General features: G+C 48.1%; 1 protein-coding gene across 3 annotated transcripts; it reads right to left on the reverse strand.

Moving 5' to 3' along the window:
• Nucleotides 1-1,094: 1,094 nt before the first annotated feature.
• Nucleotides 1,095-19,767, reverse strand: LOC130527675 (protocadherin-10-like). 3 transcript variants are annotated; one of them, XM_057036369.1, is made up of 5 exons: nt 16,659-19,767; nt 15,659-15,717; nt 15,075-15,181; nt 4,748-4,908; nt 1,095-2,684 (listed from the first exon to the last, which is right to left on the reverse strand). In XM_057036369.1, the coding sequence occupies exons 1-5, from the start codon at nt 19,203-19,205 to the stop codon at nt 2,631-2,633; spliced, it is 2,928 nt and encodes a 975-aa protein (XP_056892349.1). In that variant the 5' UTR covers nt 19,206-19,767; the 3' UTR covers nt 1,095-2,630. The 3 variants fall into 3 exon arrangements, with proteins under 3 accessions (XP_056892349.1, XP_056892348.1, XP_056892347.1); XM_057036368.1 differs by having other exon boundaries at nt 4,525-4,908; nt 16,659-19,766; XM_057036367.1 differs by lacking the exon at nt 1,095-2,684 and having other exon boundaries at nt 4,158-4,908.
• Nucleotides 19,768-20,727: the final 960 nt, after the last annotated feature.

Below are 20,727 nucleotides of genomic sequence, written 5' to 3' on the forward strand. Positions count from 1 at the left end.
GACTATGCTAATTCCAATGCATTCATTTAAGAGCCAAGGCCTCGATACCCTAAATAGAATTTTAAAACCAACAGTCGCTAATTCACCCCGATTTTCCTGTGTTAGATAATCAAACACATACCGGATTGTTTCAGAGGGAAGAAATTGTTTAGAAACCCGAAGGCTTTTGATTTTTCCCAGACGACAACCACTGGATCAGCTAATGTGATGATCACATGTGCCCTGATTGTGAAATTTAGCTATCTTGTGACAGTAAACTATGCCTATTTTTAGCTAGTCAGGGGGCAGTTTTATTCCATCCTTCTAAAGTGAATAATTGAATCTCTCACCCTGCTTTAATCTTTAACTCAATTTTATTTTGGCTTTTGTTCATTCTTTTTTGAGTCATGACGCTGGAGTGAAAAGTGCTATCGGGATGTAGATCTCGATTTCCCGTGAAGCCAAAACAGAAGACTCCAGTGATGGAAGCCAAGAAAAGATGGTTTTGATTAGTTATTTGGGTCAGCTATTACGGAAAGTAGAGCAAAACCATGGTGATTACATCTTAAAGGTTCATCTTATCCTTTCGGGATATCTGGATCTCTTTTTAGGAAAATTAATGGGGCAAAAACATTGGAATTGAAAGACTGTAATAATTTTAGCAGCATTAGCATGGATACAGTTGTGGTCCTTGCAACAAATCACCAGTACTTGGTAGGTGCGACACTGCAGAGTGGCTCAATCGCATTTGTCAGAAGTTTGGGACAGATTGTCATTCAGTAGCAAATGAATTCCATCGACTAACTGTCAGGTCACAGAAATCCTTTATCCGTAACTCCTCACTGGTACATTAGCACAAGAATTTCCAAAGCTTTTATTGTTCTCCATTGTTCTTTCTCGTGACATGAATTAGGTCATGTGGAGCCTCAACTGTGGGACCAATGATTTCCAATCTGGTTTATGGCTCAACAAAAGTCTGCCAAATTAACCCCCGGGCACTTTAGCATTTTAGCATTTAGCGCGCAGCACATCTCTGCTGAAGTACAGCCGTGCAGAAGAGATTAGCAAAGCTAATCTGTGGACGCTACGAGTTTCGACCAACAAACAACACGTCAGAGATTCAATGACAGTTTATTTATCACCACTTGACCTGTTTGCGTTTGTTTATGTCCGTGTTTGTGTGCGCGTATGTGTGCGAATGTTGTCCACCTGATTGTGTAACCTCTGTTATCGTATTTGTCTAATTGTAAAAAAAAAAAAGACATCTATCTCCATTATGACAGCCCCCACCCCCCCTACCCCCTTCCTGTACATGAACATTCAGGAAATCAAAGTACACTGTTGGCTTTAACAACGCAGCATGTGTCTTTGCTACACAACACAACCTGGTGTCAACAGTGAGAAGGAACAAACAAATAAAAACATCAACATAAAGCTTGTTTGGCATGAAGGGGTTCGCTTTTTGGACTGAGGCGCTGCGCTTTTGAGTCGATACAAGTCTTTATATTGTAGCACTTGGTATTATAAGGTGGAATGACATCATGAGGTGTAGAAACTAACCAATGGTTACACAGTTAAAAAAAGGATATTGTGTATATATAGTTATATATAGATTTATATTCATTTATAAGCTTTTTTTAAATAGCACAGGTAACACTTTGCACACATGATAAAAACCACTGAGTGTGTCTGATTGTTTATGTATAGGCCGACAGCGTCGAGGGAACCACGACCCGGTCGAGGCTCCTTCCGCTTTGTTCTGCAGTCAGATCAGGAAGGAACTTGGAACATTCGTGTTTGAAATCGCCGTTAATGAAGACGTTTGGCCTCGTCTTTCGCCCCCATACATTTGTGAATGCTGCCTTCCTGAAGTGGCTGGAGCTGAGAGAGGAGTCACCCCGACGAGGGGACGGGCCTACACATTCCCATTTGCAACGTTACGTTGTAATATGATAAGAGTCTGCACACTTGAACCACAGTAAACAACAGAAACAAAAAGGAGAAGTTATATAAAGAGCTTCAAAGTCAACAAAAAGAGTTTATAGCACTGCACGTTATCCTGGCTCGCCCGCTTTTCATCCCATTTTGTGTCATTTCATACCTGTACAACGCCAGTCGGTCACTTCTTCTCTGGTTCTTTGCTTGTCTTTCTTGACAGTCTCTGTACAGTTGGCTTAATGGTGACCATAGAAATAGCTAAAGGGTTCTGTGTGACAATGGTTGAAGTTTGTACAGATACATTTGTTTTATTTTTATTTTTTTCATTTTCACGTTTGACTTCATGTAAACAGGCACACGTCGCTAGAAGCTAGCTCTCCGTTCGGAAAAAGTAAAACAAAAGAAAAAGATAACCATCCCTCCTCTTTTGTGTCATCATGTCCATTTCAGCCCAGTCGCGTCCGTCAGCTGACGACTTTAGAATGTTCACGTGTCCAGTGTCACGGCCCCCGGCCCCCGGTCTCAGTCCTGCTGAGAAGAATAAGGCCTTGGATTGCTCCTCAAAAAGAAATCAAGAGTTTCTCTTTACGTCTGCGTTCCTCACACCTCCACCCAAAAGAATGGAGCCCGACCGAGGTCGCTGTTGTTCAGGACTTGCTGTTAACTTATTTTCGCTGTCTCTACCATCACTGTTGGTGGTCTAGTACGGAAATTCAGGCTGTCTCCGACAGATCCACGTGGAACGAGCTAACAAATCCTTTTGCGGGCTGAAAAGACAGAGAACACGCTCGTTAAGACAAGTGCCACCCTTTAGCATTTTAAAAACATCCCGCTTTGACTGGCGCCTCCTAAAGGACGCGTGCCGACATTTCTGAGGAGGTATTTACACGCTACCAATGCTGGTTTTGTCCAGCCTGATGGTAAATTGTGTAGAAATATGTCCGTCAGCGTGCATAAAGGAACATTTTGAAAGCTACACAGTGCATGCATGGAATATACACAAGGCTGTAATTGCCTCATTAATTATCTATAAATGGGTCATTAAACATTTAGAAACTCTTTATCAAGGCAACCCGCTGTGCACTGTTGCTACTAGTAACATAGGGCGCTATTCATGAGAAGCAAAAATGGAAAGTGCCCATTGGTTGATGGAGCTCCAGCCTCTGGGACTGCGCTCATATTATTTATTTATTTATTTATTTACCAACTGATGAACAACAAAAACCTTCACCGCAGCCGCACGGGGTCAATTTGTCTCAACAGAACCGGGAGAAGCGCAGCTGTAAATCATAAAAAGAAAGAAACGAAAAGAACGAGAGACAAAAGATGGCAGATGAAATGAAGCACGGAGCAGCTGTGAGCGGGGGGTCCTGTGGAGCGCGCGTGGGGCCGGTTCCTCCTGAACCTGCGAGGCAAACGAGATGAGCAGACGCAGCATTTGGAGCGGAGCAGGCCCTCGTGCCCAAAGGCCAAATAGAAATTATGTTCCTCATAGAGGTGATGTGCAAGAAGATTGCTTGGCTCCGTTTGTCGTAAATAAGTCGGCCGGGAGAGGGGGGGGGGGGTCGGGAGGGGCAGGTTAGGGGGGCCCGTTGTTCCCACCCTGCCCTCGGCATGCAGCATCGTGGCGGGTGGTGGATAAAACACGCCGGTGAGCTGATTGGAAACGACTTCCAGAGTGGACTTGGGTATCGAACCTATTGCCAGCAGCTCATAGATTATTTATGTGACGTCTCCTTTCTCAAAGATCCTCGGACTTTACTACTTTCTGCCACCTGCCACAGTTTTCCTCATCTCTTACGGCACCAACTCGCATCGGTGACCTTCACCGGCGAATGGTGACCTTAGGGCTGAGAAATCTACCGCGCTCGCTTCTCATGTGAGGCATTGATGGGAAGAAAGGACGGTGATGGCGTTCAAGGCTTCCGTTTTAGAAACGAATGGACTTCCGTGCGGGTTGTGTTTTTCACCTTTGTGAATAAACAGGTAAATAAAATAAGTTGAAAAACAAAATGGAAAAAAAAAAGATTTCTCTAATGTTCCCTTTCCATGCAATAAAGAGCCTTTACGGGCACGTGAAGATGGTGCACGCTGAAGCATGAGGTGTTGGTGACCTTTCCTTTTATGAGCATCAGAGAAAAAATACTGGAATCTATTTTGGAGGGGAATTTTTTTTTTTTTTTTGGAGCAAATCAAACAAAATCAAGGAAAATCAAAGCAAGAAAAAGGGGCCACAGCAGTTTCACATGAGTCCAATTTAAATGGAATTTATTGCGTAATAAGTAACATTATTACAGACAGCGTTTGGGGTTAGGATGGGGTGGAAGTGGGTCGTTGTGAGGAGAGGGGGGGTTAGCAACGAAAAACTCTTTTTCTTTTTACAATCGACAAAAGCGGTTTAGAAAAATGACAAAATAAAACAACAAAACAGTGTGCTTATTTCTCAGAGCTTCTTAAAAACAGAAGAAATGAAAGGTTGATGAGCAACATAAAAAAAAAAAAGGTCCAGATCAGAATCAAAAGGTAGATTCAGTCCCCTCTTTTAGTATCTGTACTGGACCAGACCGAAGTCATAGGGTCCGAGGGAGTTTTCATACTGATACTCACAGAGAAAGGTGGGTTTGTACGGTAGGGTCCCCCTATCATACTCTTTCCTCTCTAGCGTGCTGGAGCTGTACTGCGGTTGCTGCTGATGGAGGTGTTGGTGAAGGCTGTGGTGTGACTGTGACCTCTGACCGTCCTTGCCAAAGGTGGAGAATGACCTATCGTTGGACGAGGCGGTGGACGAGGTCACGGTGAGCTGGTCGGAAAGGTTGACGGAGGAAGGTACCTCAGTGTCCGGCAGCGTGGCGTCCATGCCGGGCACGTGCAGGTTGCTACGGTAGTCTGGCCCCTGGCGCCCGTCGGACGGCACAAAAGAGGGCATCCAGCAGCGGTCGGAGTGCCCGAGGGCCTTGCACTCCTCCGTGCAGTTGGAGAAAAGGTCCGTGCCTGGTGGATCCCAATCGGCAGACGTGAGGGAGGGGAAGATGGAAGAGAGGAGGGGTGGGGAGGAAAGGTGGGAAACACGGAGGAGGAAATGGGAAAGGAGAGAGAAAAATTAAACACAGGTTAGCGATTGTTTGCCAAGAAAAGAGAGCAGCAAAAGCTATTCATCAAACAGACAAGGCCGACGCTGACGAACCCAAGAGTTTGTTTTTCATCCCCAATAAAAAGTGCAATCAAAGTGATGCGCTTCAGCCCCCCTCCACACAAACATCCTCAGATTCGCGATTGATTCCCAAACACCAAGAGGAGAACTCCGAATCCATATTCTATCACGCGTTCCTGTAAAAAAAAAGACAATTATCCTGATCGGTGTGGCAGGCCGGAAAAAACAAACACACCACAAACCCCAGTGGTGTCGCGACAGTCCGACATCAGTCATCCCTACACAAGCTAACGGAGTGTGTAATTGACACGGAGCCACCGCCCCAAACAACAACAACAACAACAAAAAATAAAACCAATAAAAGGATTAAAGTGGCATCTGAAGTGATATAACAGAATAACACACGTGACCGGCATGAAAGGGGAACCGGTTATGTTAATTATGGTCTCCGAGGGAGAATAAAGAGACGGGAACAAAAGGGAGCAAGAGACGTGAACTATTATAACACAAAACTATAATGACTGCCATCATTGCAGCGAGACTCTGAGTCCGATTTTACTGGGTACACAGACTGGATTTGGAGATTTGTCTTTGTTTCTTTTCTCCTTTCTCCCAGCGAGGCTGGGGCGAAGCGAGCGCTGCTAATGGCTGGGCCCAATCTGGAAGAGGCTTGTTTAAAAGGGTTGGGCGGGGAAAATTGTACTTTTTTCTGAGGCTAATAGGAAAGATCTATTTACCAATAAAGCTACTCTGCTGATCCGTTCAGTGTTGGGGAAGCGCATAAATATCAGTAAATATTAGACTATTAAAGATAGAAGAACCCTGCCAGCAAATACTGAGAGAGGCCTGATCTGTAAGTGGGAGGGAGATTATATCACATGTACTTAAAAAAAAAAAAGGCTCAATGCATCCACTCGGCTAAAGTAGTCTCCTCCCGTGCCGGATAAGATAAAATATTTGTTTCTGTTGCGGCTTGTTTTGGGTCCCTAAATATTCAGAGAAAATCTCAAACTATCATCCGGCTGCAGATTAAGGCTTATCGCTCGCCTGCAGGTGAAAGAGGCACCTGCAGTGCAAGAACCACCAAGGATAGAAAATGGCTGCAGCGCCTTCCACGTTTGTTTCGTTGGGTCTGATTGGAGGCTGCTGGTTTGCACAGTTCAGATAATGACGCCGCTTTCAGACAATAAAACAATAAAAGCCTCTCTACTGGAAGTAGATTACAGCGCTGGCATTCAAGCAACTTTTTTGTTTTCTACAACAGCTTAACAAAGGTGTCATTTACTCACGGGAGAACGTGCGTCGCACAGTACACACAAGCTTTGTTTTTCTCCATTTAATTTCATTTACGATGCGCACGTGCCCACAGAGCATCTTCACACTATCTAATGATATAGCTGTATTTGGGGTTTTGAATATTTTCAGTCCATGATGGCTATAGGATGATATTAATGTGTGCCAAAAGCAAGAAAATAAGCAAGTGACAGGCATTCTTTTGCCCTGGGTTTTGCCTTTCAGGCTACATAAATACCTCCAGACAATATTAACAACGCAGATGAAATGCCCCTGCTCTACATATTTTCCTCCTATAATTGAATCTGCATTTTTAGTCAAGCTTAATAGTCTCCAAAAAGAAGAAGACTTGAGTGCAACATCAATCAATAATGAATCAGGAACGCGCCGGGCGTCTTGGTCTAGGGATGCAAATTAAAGTGTCATCACAATGTGGTCTGAAGTACGACGAAATGTGATTATAACAATGATTAAATGCTTCTATTATGGAGGTAAGGGAGATAATGCAAGGTTCTTCATTGATGTGGCCGCTGCAGATGCTAAAACGGTGAATAAAAAGTCGCTCTCGTGGGCAAAATCAGTATCGAAACCTCTAACCACACTGGTAGCGGCCCTATGCTAAAGTCTGCCAAGTTATTTTAATTGCTAAATGTCATCCTGGACCCGCTAAAAATGTCAGCCGCTATATTATTTACAACACTGTCAACACATCGTGGACAACCACTGTGCCAGGCTCTGTTTTTTCCTGTTTATCCGCAGCGTGTGGATCTAATTGTGTCACTGATTCGGTCCTCATGGGGAGCGAGATGAGCAACAAAGCCCCGCGTAGCCGTGAGACGGCCAGAGCAGACACAAAGCTCACCGACAAAGGCCAAACAGACAGATTTCACACACTGACAGAAGGCAGGACAAGCCGCAAAGCTGCAGGAAGCAGGGCTCCGCAGATGGACACAGGCGAGGAGTTACTGTACATCAGAGCGGGAGGCAAATCTGAGTTCAGCACAGAAAAATGTGGCATTTGAAACTATCATTTTCCACCCAAAAGGATAGAAATATACACTATTCTGTATGTGTTCACAGAATTCATTCTCCCATCCAAGAATTAACGGCATGCTGCTATTTTTTTAATTGTTGCTGGAACAACTGCCAAAAGAAACAGACACCAAAGGCAAAGAGCTACGTATAAAAGCTGGCAGTCACAACTTTTTTACCCAACATATTGCACCACATTGGGTAGATGTTTAAACATATTTCATCTCTTTGGACCACAGCATTTGTACCAATCTGCAATTGTTTATTAATTTATTTTTTATTTTGTGGCCGGAGGGCTTGTTTGGGATCAGCAGTAACCAGCAGATTGAACTCTGTGCCCAACAACAGCACTAGCAATTAGCTGGAGAACTGAATTAGCAATTTTTGCAGGGGTGGTGCAGCAAAGCCATCTTTGAGAAGATCAGTATCAATGCAAATTCGTATTTTAAGTGGCGCTAGCTCGCATTTGCCCTCCAATTCACCTCTGGAATGGATGTATATTTATGTCCGTCTTTGCAGGTTGGGGGCACGTATCCTGCGCTCTCCCTGCTAATCCCAACCGTCGCGGCTAGCCTTTGGCCTTTTAATGGACTTTTCGCAAATTAATTTTCTGCTCGTCCACGCCGAGGTGTTGACCTCTGGCCCTCCAATCAACTTTTTTGCTGTTGGGCAGATGGAACAGGTGGCACCCGCGGTACTACCGCCGAACCGACAAATCAGCCGAGACGGCAGAGGCGGAAAATACACGTATATATGCAGCTGTGAGGGGCTGCACCCAGAGCTAGCGTCACCAGATAAGTCCAAAAATGTTGCCACCTGTATAATATTAATCAGGTATACAGTGCACAGAATGTGGCTGGTAAATATAGCGTGCAGCAGCGACTGTTTAACATGCATCGGGCTCTGGGAACGTCTTGTCACTCGCTTCACAGTTGCACTGAGTTGTTTTTACCCGCCGGCTCTCTCAAAAAATAGCATCGACGTGCACAGTTTAGGGGGGGAAAAATGATATGTATATTCCCTTAACGTGAAGAAATGTAAATGTACGCAGGTAAACAGACAGGCAGGCCGCGACGCGGTGTGACACCCGGTGGCTGTTGATTCCTGTGAAGCACCTTTTCTACTTCAGGCAGAGAGCAAAACAAGCGAAGCAGTGAGCAGCAGTGACAGGCCCTGCCAGCAGCACCTCGCTCTCCTCGTGACCTCATCGGGCAGGGAAGAGCACGCTCACGCACGTGGACGCCGGGAGACAGAAATCACGGCACACAATGCAAACGCAAGCCACTTGCTAATAAGCAATCAGCATCTCGCTTCGTTTCGTGCGGATTTCTTTTCCCTCGCTACGTCTCTGGGTGGTTTTTGGAATCCCACGGCGGCTGATTTGACTAATTGCGCCAGTGTCTGAGACGGGATGAAGGACAGAAAACAACATATGAGCCTCATGGTTGAATTCACTTATATGTAGCACTTGTTTGTCTGCCTCATCCCTTCTGTCTCCATTAGTCCCTCTGGGTATCAGTCCCTCAATCACTGCCTCTTCTCTAGTTCATAATCCGTTGCCCAAACTCTTCCTCTGTTTTTCCAAAGAAAAACTACATATACTCCTCTTCCCCAAGGTGCCTTCTATCCATACCTCTGTTTTTCATCTTGTCCCCCATTGGTCCACAGAGGAAAAAAAAGACAAAGTCAATATTTGGACAGCAGCGGAGGACGGCAGGGGAGTAGCTTCCTTGGTCAGTGTGTGTGAGGAGTAGACCAGAGACCTCCTCCAGACGGAGAAGAGAGAGATGGTTCCCTCCACATCCAATAATGACAGACAGAGAACCCAGTCTGACCATTTTGATGTTTGTAACACGGCAACCGGACTGGGAATGTTAAGAAAACATGGCTGCTTGCCCCAAGAGAGCTTGTTTGATTGGTATCTCCTCTCAGTTAATGATGGAACTCACAACTGGTCACAACTGTAAATGTTAGTTGTTGGTTTTTATCTTTCCATCCACAAAACAAGAGCGAAACACTTTTTTACTAAACTAAACTAAGTTACTTTAAAGTTGCATCTTATGCAAGTGTAGGTTCAGTGGAATGTTGGGAGAAATCCATTTCTTTCTTATTTCCGTCCCTAATCCTTCATTTTTCCTTTTTTTAAAAATGCACTTTTCTGTCCGTATAAGAAAATAAGTCAATACGATGTTTCGGTGACTTGGTGAGCATTGATTTTAGAGCGAGGGAAGATGGCAAAACAACAAGAAGTACAAAAAGACAGGCCCTGGACAAATGTAAGACATCTTCTTTGTCTAGTTCTCCAAGAGAAACACAAATTACCGGCGTACAAAAGCAAGACGGTGTCAACAGGGGAGCACAGCAGGTTCTACTCTTTCTTTGATTACCTCAACAACAGGCAGCTATAATACGTACAGACCAACCTTGAATTCGAGTTTATGCTATTATATTTATTGACATTTGACCAGAGACTCATGAGGAGACTCGTTCTAATGAGGGATGGGTCAATCCAGTCCTTTGAGGATCGGATTCAAGCCGGGTTTTGTGTCCTACCGGGCAGCAACTGCTTTCACCGAGCAACGGATGAAAGTGTTGTCTACTAGTAGATATAAAACCCGGCTTGAATCTGGTCCTGAAGGACGGGATTCGCCCAAAATAGGTGTGCAAAAATGGATTACGTTAAGTTATTGAATGCAGGATACTGAGTGAGGAGATTTGGCCTCCAACCAAAGGAGAACAAGAGAAGAACCCTTCCCACATCTCCCAGAATGCCCCAGAGCTGGGTGGGTGATCAGCCCCCTCCTGTTTACCCTGTCTACCCAATAAATAAAAATAACAAGCCGCAATCAGACCCAGAAACTTCCCCCATGTTTTAAATATGACGGCAGTCACCCTCATCAGTCAGGCATGAGGATGATGATCCGCACCTGTGTCTCCATCAGGGAGCAGCAGGTGAACTGTGTTCCACAGGCATTAATCACAGCGAAATGTGCTCCTTCATGCATCTCCAATATGGCAAGAAGAAAAAAGCAGAAGCTAGAAAGGGGAATGGTTGTGACGACAGTCGAAGAGGTGACCCAGAGTGAGGTGTTGGTAGCTGGGAAGCTTGTTCCTCCATTCTTCTGTTCCTTCTTTTTTGCATTTGATGGAACAAATGTAGTAACGTCGTCCTCAGTCGTCAAACAGAAAAGGCTGGTATCTACACGTTTTTGGCCTCCAGACTATGTCCTCATTTCTTGGAGCAGAACATCAGAGGAGGTAAGTCCTGCTCTTCCAACCCACTTTACACCTGAAGATTCTCATTCTTCCACCTTTTGCAGCAGTCATCTTCAGCAGTAATGTTCTCCTGGGCTTTCTGCAACTCCGGCTAAATGCTTTGCTTTGAATGTACAAGGAATCTTGATTTTATTTTATAAATTGCCCCAAATTGGCTTTTTGTGGTTGAGGTCCAGACTTTCAGGGGGCCAGTCCATCATGTTCCCAAGCAAAGCAAACCTCACCTAGGACACCATCATGCACCCCCAGGAGATGGTAGAAGCAGGTCTTTTATGATGATAATTAAGATTTGATTAGCTCAAGAAACTCGAGTCCAACCCAAGTCATGATGAGTATGACCAATGACCATAAGAGCAAACTGAGCTCCTGGTCAAAGATTAGATTATCAAATGCCAATTATCCAGACGGACGGGAGCAGGTCTTTACATCTCTTAAATCTCTTGGCTTCTGTTAAGACCTTAGCAAAGATAAGTCCAGTAATAAATATCCAAGGGCCTTTCTGATACAATGAAAAAGCCCAGCACATTTGTATTAGTGACAGTGATGAATGCCCGCGTCCTCTTTCCCATCATGTCAGGGTTGGGCCTACTTAATCAGCTCCACTTTATTCAGAAAGTGCTGGCAATTCAGGGACATAAGCAGAAAAGATTCATCAAGACACTGGAGATGTGCACTAATAACGGTGGCTTGTTCAAAACGGCTTGATATTTGTCTCGAAAATTAATTTCAGTGCGTATGAGACAATGCTTTTATCCAATTTTCTCAAACATGTTTTTTTTAATTGTGTCTAAATGCTACGTTTGCTCCCCTTTCCGCTCTTTTCTTCACTTCATAATTGATGCGTTGCTCTTGACATTCTAGGAGCCATTTTGCTGCCAGTATTGAATAACTATCCATTTCTCAAAGCCAAACAGTTTCCACATTTGTGGGAACAAGATGGACTTGAAGGGTTTGGGGGGGGGGGGGGGGGGGGGGTCAGCGCAATCGCGTCATCCTGGAATCAGGTGAGGTTTTGATGATTTAAATGGACTTTTTGTAACCCTTTTGTCTCGTTGGGGAGGGGGGGGAGGTGCTGAATGTTTAGGATGTATGCTTTGGGGATGCACCTGAGACCTTCCTGTCGTTCTCCAGGATCACAGACACCCCCTCACCCCCCCCCCCCCCTCAGTGTCTGGTCCCTGCGCTGAGGGGATTTCAAAGCCCTGTATGCTAAATTCCTCTGACAGCTCGCTGACATGGGAACTGCAACACGGTGCCCGCCACTAATTCATAATCAGCCATCTAATACACTCTTGCCACAGTGATTTAATTGTCCCATTTGTCACCACTGTTGTTCTCACCAAAACAAAACGTCCCGATAACGATCATTTCCATCCCCGTGCCCGTCACGCAGTCTTCCACAGCTGATCGAAGGTTTCAAAGCGGCCGCATTGTCGCCTTGACAAATTCTTTTCCCTCTCTTGTCTGTAACCTTTTTTGTTGCACTTTCCTCACACGCGCTGCCAGCTCCTGTTTAGACGATGAGGGCGATAATGAGAAAAACAGTTTCTAATTCAAATCAGACCAATGGGAGGGGGGGGCAGGGGCTGTGGAGAGGGAGTCGGCGGGGAGCAGCGCTTCTCTCCCGACGCTCGACTTTTACCGATTTCCTAAAGGTAGCGGTTGATATCCCAGTCCCTGGGGGCGTGTCCCTTTGATTTAAAACCACGTCAGGAGGCGTATTTTCTGAAGTGTCAGACGAGCTGCCGAGTGGGAGCCGCGGCAGGTGTGGTTGATGATATGCCAACTGGAAATGGCTTCCCCTTGATTTGAAATATTCCATCGAGGACCATAAGGCAGCGTGTCCCACGAGGAAACCTTGCCTCTAACCCCTCTTTGATAATTGCTATGCAAAGGTTCCCGAAAATGAATTACTGATCAGCCGAGTGTTGCGAGAAGCCAATGTGTTGGTGGGGGGCAGAATGAAGGATGACGCCCTTCCACAAAACCCTGGAATGTGTCTCCCATGCACATGCAGGCAAAGCTGTCACTACATGCTAAGGATGTGGGTGAGCGTGCGTGCACAGCCAAGGGTTTTTTTTATGCATATAAATGCTGTATAAAATATAAACTCCGCCATCAATCCGGTTTGGTTTCTCCGAGACCTCGAGCGCCGTAACCACCATAGAAGAGCGGCGGTTTTATCACCGCTGTTTTCTGTGGGTGCTGAGTAAAAGAAGTGACACATATGCATTTAGAGCTCCACGAATGAGCAGCGGAGATGCTTACTACAGCAACAATACAGACCCGGCAGCCTGCCAACTGCGACCTACCTTTCTCGCTTCTCAAATTGAATCTCATTTAAGCTTCGCACTGTCTCGAAGGTAAGCTCCTTTTCAATTCAGACGTCATCACTTAGCCGCGTCTTCTGCGGCACCGAGCGTGCGCGCATGCAAGGGCGCACATTAAAGGCAATCAGTCACGACACCTTCGGAGGGATAAAAGTACGACGAGGCGCTACGCTAACGGAGGCGCAGATCACTCGCGTTTCCTGCCTGTTGAGGATGGGTACGATTTTAGAGATGTTAGCGTCTGCCCGGATTGAGTAGCCGGTTCACAGCTTTGATGGAAGCGGAGCAGACGGTCCTCGCACGTCTCGCTGAAGGCGGAGGCAGAAATCTCTGCGGATGACCTGCCTTCAGCATCTTAGCGTTAGCATTTTGCCAAACAAGCATTAACCGTAAATCACAGAACATCAGGAAGTGTTTGGTGGCTGCCAGGTGGTGCATTAATCGGCTAATTAATTCAGATGGACGGGACTTGTTTTAAACTACACACTTAGGTAAAATACTCGGCTCTCTCAATCTCCCTCTCATGCACACACAAAACGCACACACCCGCGCGCACGCCGAGTTTGATTTTGTTATTTCTGGACGATTCTCCAACTTGAGTGCGCTCTCTCCAAAGCCGTGTGATACTACCTCCCATGGAGTGGTAAGCTGTTCCCTTCTAAATCCAACATGATGAACAAATGTTGGTTTTCCCACACGAGATACAGAGCACAGAACCAACTGGATCTGGTCCGACCACTGCCAAAGGAACGAACGCTCGGAGCCAAATAAAACTGAAGAAACATTATTGGCTTTTAAATGCCACCCTTGTTACCACTTAGGATCATTTGAGAGCAGCGCGCTTATTTATTTATTTTTGCTTTAATAATATACTCCAAAGATAGAGGTTGAGCTTGTCTGAAGGTAGAATTAAAGGTCTGTATTCATTTATCCCCTGTTGTCGCCCCTCTTGTTCTTTGACGAATCAAACAGCATGAAAAAACTCCTCCTCTGAAACGCGCTTATTTCATATAACAATCCTTTCTCAGTAAGTAGCGCTGGGAGTTTTGGATTTCTTCCCAGTTCAGCATTTTAGTCACACAGTTTGACCTTCCCAGTCTGTTTCATCAGCGAATGTGGGGAGTGAAACTGGCGCTGCTTCTCAATTCCGGCTGGGTCCGTTATTAATATCAAACACGAGCGAGTGTGATGAGCGCCGCTCTCTATCTTACACCTATCTTAGCGGCTCCATCTGTATTCCCAGCACCGATATGATATTTGGCAGCCGGCGGTCTAGACGGGGGTCTTAACATGAGCTGTATGGAATGATCCCTCCGAAGAAAAGGGCAATTCAATATGAAATGAGATTTTCTTCTGCTCTTTTTTTTGCCTGACTGGCCTGTGATCAATAAACAGGTACTAACCTAATAGATGTTGAGCGAGAACATGGGGGAGCTTATGATAAGACCTAAAAGCTTTGTTTATATAAATTATCTTGCAAACCACTGGGTGTAGAAGGGGAATGAGAATCACAAAATAAGGCTAAAGTGGGAGTATGGATAGATTATTTTCCTGTGGGCCACAAACACCACAAAGATGAGGTCATGGGAAAACAAGAGATTCAAAGCAGCCGCCGCGCTCGATGGGCCGAACCAAGGTTGAACGGTGCAGAACCGGGGCGGCTGATGCTAATGCACGTCATTACCTCAATTTAGCTCCTATGGCTTTTCCTTCCGCCCGGCAAACTTATTGTTGCACGCCCACCGCAGCGCCACGGGCCCCGCGCGGCCTCGCTGCGAGTCGCCGTCCTTTCGGCGCCGCCGGCCGTGGCGGTGGTGGAAGAAATGGAGAGAATGTATTCTCCCAAAAGTTTTCTCTCTTTCACCCAGGTGTGAAATGGAAATCAGTGCCTTTAGGGGTCTTTTCATGCCAGCCAATAACGCGGGAGCACGGAGCCTCCGCACGCTTCCAAATTAAGGAAATTACAAATCACCCATCCGCACCAGCAGCTCTGCATTGTCCTATTCATGATCACAAACACGCTGTGGCGACAGATTAGAGCTGTGTGGTGAGAAACTGCACGAGCGGGGACTCACCAGCTGAGTGACCTCTGTTGGTGGCGTCGTGGTCACTGTCGCCCTGCTCGCTGTCGCCGTGGCCGCTGTCTTTGGAGCTGACGATGTCGGCTTCTTGAAAGGCCGAGCTGGGAGAGGCGTCGAGTGAGGCGCCAGAGTCGCGTCAACAGACGGGGGGAAGGGGGGGGGGGGGGGGGGGGGGTGTTATGTCGGGGAGATGAAGGCAGAGAAGTGGCATTAAATCAGGAACAGAGCGTCGGGGGAGGGCAGAGATGGACGTTGGGAAATCAGCACCTCATTAATACAGTCACGGTGGCTGTCAAAGGGGCTAAATTGGATGTTACACACGGCATGTAATGAAATCCAGCTTTAATGGGTGCAGCTCTGTCAGGTTGTGGGGCTGCTGCCAAATTGAAGATGAACATTATGGACACGTTGGGAGCTGGGCAGCCTCTCAGGGTTCACATTGATGGGGTTAAGGTCCGTTTTACTGATGCGGGGAGTAAAGACGCTGCGGCTCCGCTGAATGACGGTGGCGGACAGCGTGCACGTTCCTTACAGTGCCATGTGTGTGCGTTTGTTTGTGTGCGTGTGTGTGTGTGTACCTGTTGACGCGTCTGGGTCTGTCCACCAGATAGCCGAGTTCTGCTCGCTGGTGTTTGGTCTACAAAAAACCAACAAAGGAAATGGTCAACGCCCGCGGCAAAACATATAAGAACCGACTCCAGTTGACACTAAAGACACAAGTGAGACACGTACGAGGCCTGGCATGCACTCTGTTGGGAGTGTGCGTGTGTGTGCGCGTGTGTGCGTGTGGGTGGGTGGGGGTGCGTGGGTGGGTGGGGGTTGGGGGGCTTGCAGTAGGGCGGGCAGCACTGAATGCCTAAATGATGGAGACCCCCGGCGCTAAAACTGAACCACCTTTGTGCGCGGTGCGGCCGCGCTGGCGCGTGCACGGCATACTTATGACGTGACTGGTGCGACTGGCACTGCTCCGGTCACATTAATCAAAATAAATCTGTAACTCTACAGAGCTCACGCACACACGCTCTCTCTCTCTCTCTCACACACACACGCACGCACGCACACACACACACACACCGTACGACGGGTCGTCTTTCCTGCGCCAGCTCGCACCTGCTAATGCAAGCACGCTGAAACGCACAGTTATTAATTTATGCACTCGCGGGGGGGGGATTTAGACTCCGCTTGACGTCAACCGTAGTTTTTATTTTCAAAAAGCAAAATAAATAGATGGAAATGTACAAAATGAAAAGAAATGCAAAGCGTGACGGATTCCATTTCACATCTCCACGCTGGTGACGCGAAGTCTGATATCAGAGCCAAAGAGCCGCGAGGAACACCGAAAGGCCGCTGGGGGCTTAACAAGTGACGTGCACGCTCACAACGAGGCATACTAATGATTAAAGGACGGCGGGGCTGCTGGCCCTTCGGTACCCGCACGGATTTCACTCTGCAGACGCGTGAGCGGACGCGTCTGCGCGCGCTGTAAAACTGGGTTAGCCATTAACATTACGAACTTTTTTTTATTGCCACTGTGGAGGAGAGCCCGGGGCGTCCAACTCTGACTCGCGCTGCTCTTACCTCATTAGAGAGGATGCTGCCGTTGGAGATGATGTCCGGTTGTTGGTCACAGTAGCCCGTGACGATCGCGCCGCAGGGGTTGGCGTGGTCCGCCTCGGTGTTCCTGGACGGGCTGCACGGCTTCAGGAACATCAAGTCCGTTTTGGCGGACTCTGGTGTCAGACACACCTGGTAGCAGTAGGAGTTCTGGTTCTGGTGGTGATGGGAGCCAAAGCCCCCTCCCACGCCGCCCACGCCAGACTCCTCGACCGGCACCTGCCCCACGGGGCCGACCCCAGACGTCACGTTTGTGCTTTGAACTAACATTATGTCCGATTTGCTGAGTTTCTTCTGTTTCCGGCCTCTCGCCTGTCGGCTGCAGCACGAGCTGCAGCACAGGCAGCAGTCACCGGCCAGCAGGCATGTGTACAGGTTGAGCTTCTTGTCCTTTTGGCAGCGCACTGCCAACACGATCATAGCCAGCAGGAATATAAAGGACACGGAGCCCAGGGCGATGATGAGAATTAGGGTGAGGTCAAGGGAGGTCTCCTTTGCCTTGGAGGCAGGGCCACGGTCCCCGCTGCGGCCCTCCACCACGCTGTCCACCAGGATTACGCTTACACTTGCCGAGGAGGACAGAGGTGGCTGCCCGTGGTCCCTCACTTCAATCAGTAGGTCGTAATAGCCCTGCGGGTCCCTCTTGGCGGAAATCCTGCGGGCCGTCCTGAGTTCTCCTGTCCTCCAGTCCATGCGGAACATCCCCATCTCGTTGCCTCGCAGGATGCTATAGGAGAGCCGTGCGTTCTCGCCATCGTCCGCGTCCATGGCCACGATGCGCGCCACCAGGTAGCCTGGCTCTGCGGAGCGGGGCAGGTGTTCTATGGCCGTGCCGTTTTTCCCGATGGGCGCTATTAAAGTGGGGGCGTTGTCGTTTTGGTCGACTATGATCACATTTACAGTGGCGTTGGAGTAGAGCTCGGGAGTGCCAGAGTCTTTAGCCTGCACACTGAAGCTGAACTCCTTCAGCTGCTCGTAGTCAAAAGAGCGCAGCGCGTAAAGGTAGCCGGTGTCCTGGTTTATGGACACGTACGTGTCCACAGACATGCCCTGTATGTCGCACTCCAATATGGAGTAAGTAATGAGCGCGTTCTGTCCTATGTCGGGATCCAAAGCGCTCACGGCGTGAATAAAAGCACCGGGGACGTTGTTTTCAGTCACATACACGTCGTAAACCGCCTGCGTAAAGCGCGGCGCGTTGTCGTTCTCGTCGGAGACGTGCACTTTGATGGACTTGCTGGTGGCGAGCGAAGGCTGACCTTTGTCTTTGGCAACCACGGTGATAGTGTAGGAATCCGTGTTCTCCCTGTCCAGCGGTCCGTCCGTCACGATGGTGTAGTAGTTTTTGAAAGACGATTTCAGCTTGAACGGAACGTCTCCTAAAATCTCGCAGCTCATGTGTCCGTTCTCCCCGGAGTCCCGATCGGAGACGCTAAAAAGTGCGATCACGGTGCCCGGGGCGTCCTGCTCGCTCACGGACTCGGTCACGGTGCTGAAACCGATCTCCGGGGTGTTGTCGTTCACGTCCGTGAGTTTGACCAGCACTTTGCAGTGCGCGGGCACCGCGTTTGCCCCGAGATCTTTCGCTTGCACGTAAATCTGGTGCGTGCTGCTCTCTTCGTAGTCCACCTCGCCCGCCACCTCGATCCTACCTGTTCGTGCGTCAATATTGAACAGGTCCTTTATCCGTGGCGCGTTGTGGCTGCTGAAAGAATAAACGATTTCCCCGTTCTGCCCCTCGTCGACATCCGTGGCGTTCAGCTGGATGACCAGGGTGCCCACGGGGGAGTTTTCCCGCAGGTTGACCGAGTACACGGTCTGGTCAAAGGTGGGCGCGTTGTCGTTAGAGTCCAGAACTTTAACGACCAGGAGAGCCGTCCCAGTCCTCTGCGGGATGCCCCCGTCCACAGCCGTCAGCACGTAGCGGTGCAACGCCTGCTGCTCCCGGTCCAGGGACTTCTCCAGCACCAGTTCCGCAAACTTGTTTCCGTCGCTCTGCGTCTGCACGTCGAGGTAAAAATAGTTATTATTCGTTATGGCGTATGTGCTGAGCGCGTTTGTGCCCACGTCGGGGTCGAAGGCATTCTCCACTGGGAAACGCGTCCCGGGGATGGCGCTTTCGGATATCTCCACGGAAATGTCTGTCTCGGGGAAGCTGGGCGGATTGTCGTTGATATCCATCACCTCTATTTCCACACGAAAGAGCTCCAACGGGTTCTCCAGAAACACCTCCAGATGCAGCAGGCACGGGATGGTCTGCTTACAGATTTCTTCCCGGTCTATCTTCTCTTTCACGACGAGCGCGCCGTTCTCCAAATTCACTTCCAGATAAGGTGTTCGTGAACTAGGCACCGTCTGAAAGCGGCGAGCGGAAAGTTTGGTAATGTCCAGTCCCAAATCCTCTGCAATATTCCCAACCACGGAGCCTGGTTCCTGCTCCTCTGGCACGGAGTAGTGGAGCTGAGAGACCGCTCCATCCAGGATGGAGATCAGCAAAATGAAGCAAATCATTTCCTCTTCTTCTCCTCACAAATTGCACTTTTGGAGGGGGAAAAAAAGTATTATTCCCTTTTCTTACAAGACCGGAGCATTCCGAATTCCTGCTGTCCGTAAAAAGGCAGTAAAACAATCAGCAGCAGGGCTGTCCGGTTCTGAAAAACCTCTCCTGTGCCTTGAGTCAGTGGAACATTGTGTCGTTTCAGCTGTGAGAAGCACAGCCATGTGATCCGAGCTTCTCCGGTTTAATCAATTCTGCACCGGTCTCTGAGTTTTTGGCGTCAGCGCAAACATTGCAGGCTGGAGCCAGGACGCATAGCCAACACTCCTTGTGCTCAGAACAGACTGCTCCTTCTTCACAAAAAAAGGGGGGGAAAAGTCAGCCAACCGCATGGGAGATCCCACGCGATCGCAAAATTCAAAGGAGAAAACTGAATCAAATGTTTTCACCATAAACGAAGCAAAAGGAAGCGCTGCGCTCTCTGCGCCTTTCTGTGTGGCTGGAATCACTGCGCCTAAGTGCTCAAAGCGGATGATGTTCTCAGCTCGGCTCCTCTAAGGCGAGTGTGAGTGGAGGGGTTGCTTTTGCGCACAGCTCTCTTCCCCACCAGCCAATAGTATTCTCAAACACCGAGTGTAATGGCACCTGATTGGGGCTCTGCAACGCCAGCCAGAGCACACACCGGACCCTTTATAACAAAACCAGTTAAGTGCCGCTGCGCTCTCCTCTCCTCTCCTCTCTCTCCTCTCCTCTCCTCTCCTCTCCTCTCCTCTCCTTAAGGCCTATGTGCTGTTGTAGCTAAGAAATTAAATGTTTTACACGTCCGCTGAACAGAAAAAGCTACGAGGGACAGCAGAGAGGGGTTGACTACCCACTATAGTTTTGTTGTTAAATTAAATATCAGAAGACTGCGCCTCGGTCGGTTATAATACGGATCAGTGGCATTTCAGCGCAACAATTGCTCTCCGTTTCCTAAATATGGGCTCCTGACCCTTACGAGGTCGTCCTTGATGCAATTATTGCAACAGTTTTGCCATCAAAGCTCCGCTGCACATTTGCCAGAGTGTAATAAGTAGACCCACAGTCAAAAGACCACCATAAAAAGCCTGCGCAAGCAGTCAGTGACGCAATACCCGGCGGCACTACGGCCATCCTCTCTCTCTCACACACACACACACGCACCACACACACAGAGCGCATGACACGAAGACAGGTAAGCATGTTAATGATCTTATATTGCCAGTGTGAGGTGTCTGGTAGGATCCGTATGATTCCAGACTCCATTAGAGCATGATCACACATCAGCTCCTTCAATTCAGCGTAATGACGCGTCATTCTTTGGTCCTGCCGCGTTGTTAATAGCCCGAAGCCTATTAGCTCCCCTGTCTTCCCATTCTTATCATTAACCCCATCACACGCTGGCCTTTAAATGGGATGCAGTTGCATCATGCGCTGAGTTGAATCGTAAAGCATAAATTAAATATGCAAATAGGGGAGGAAGGGGAAGAGCGGCCCAAGTTGTGAGGAAGTCACGGG

The sequence above is a fragment of the Takifugu flavidus genome, chromosome 6, assembly GCF_003711565.1.
Source record: "Takifugu flavidus isolate HTHZ2018 chromosome 6, ASM371156v2, whole genome shotgun sequence".
Lineage (NCBI taxonomy): Eukaryota > Metazoa > Chordata > Actinopteri > Tetraodontiformes > Tetraodontidae > Takifugu > Takifugu flavidus.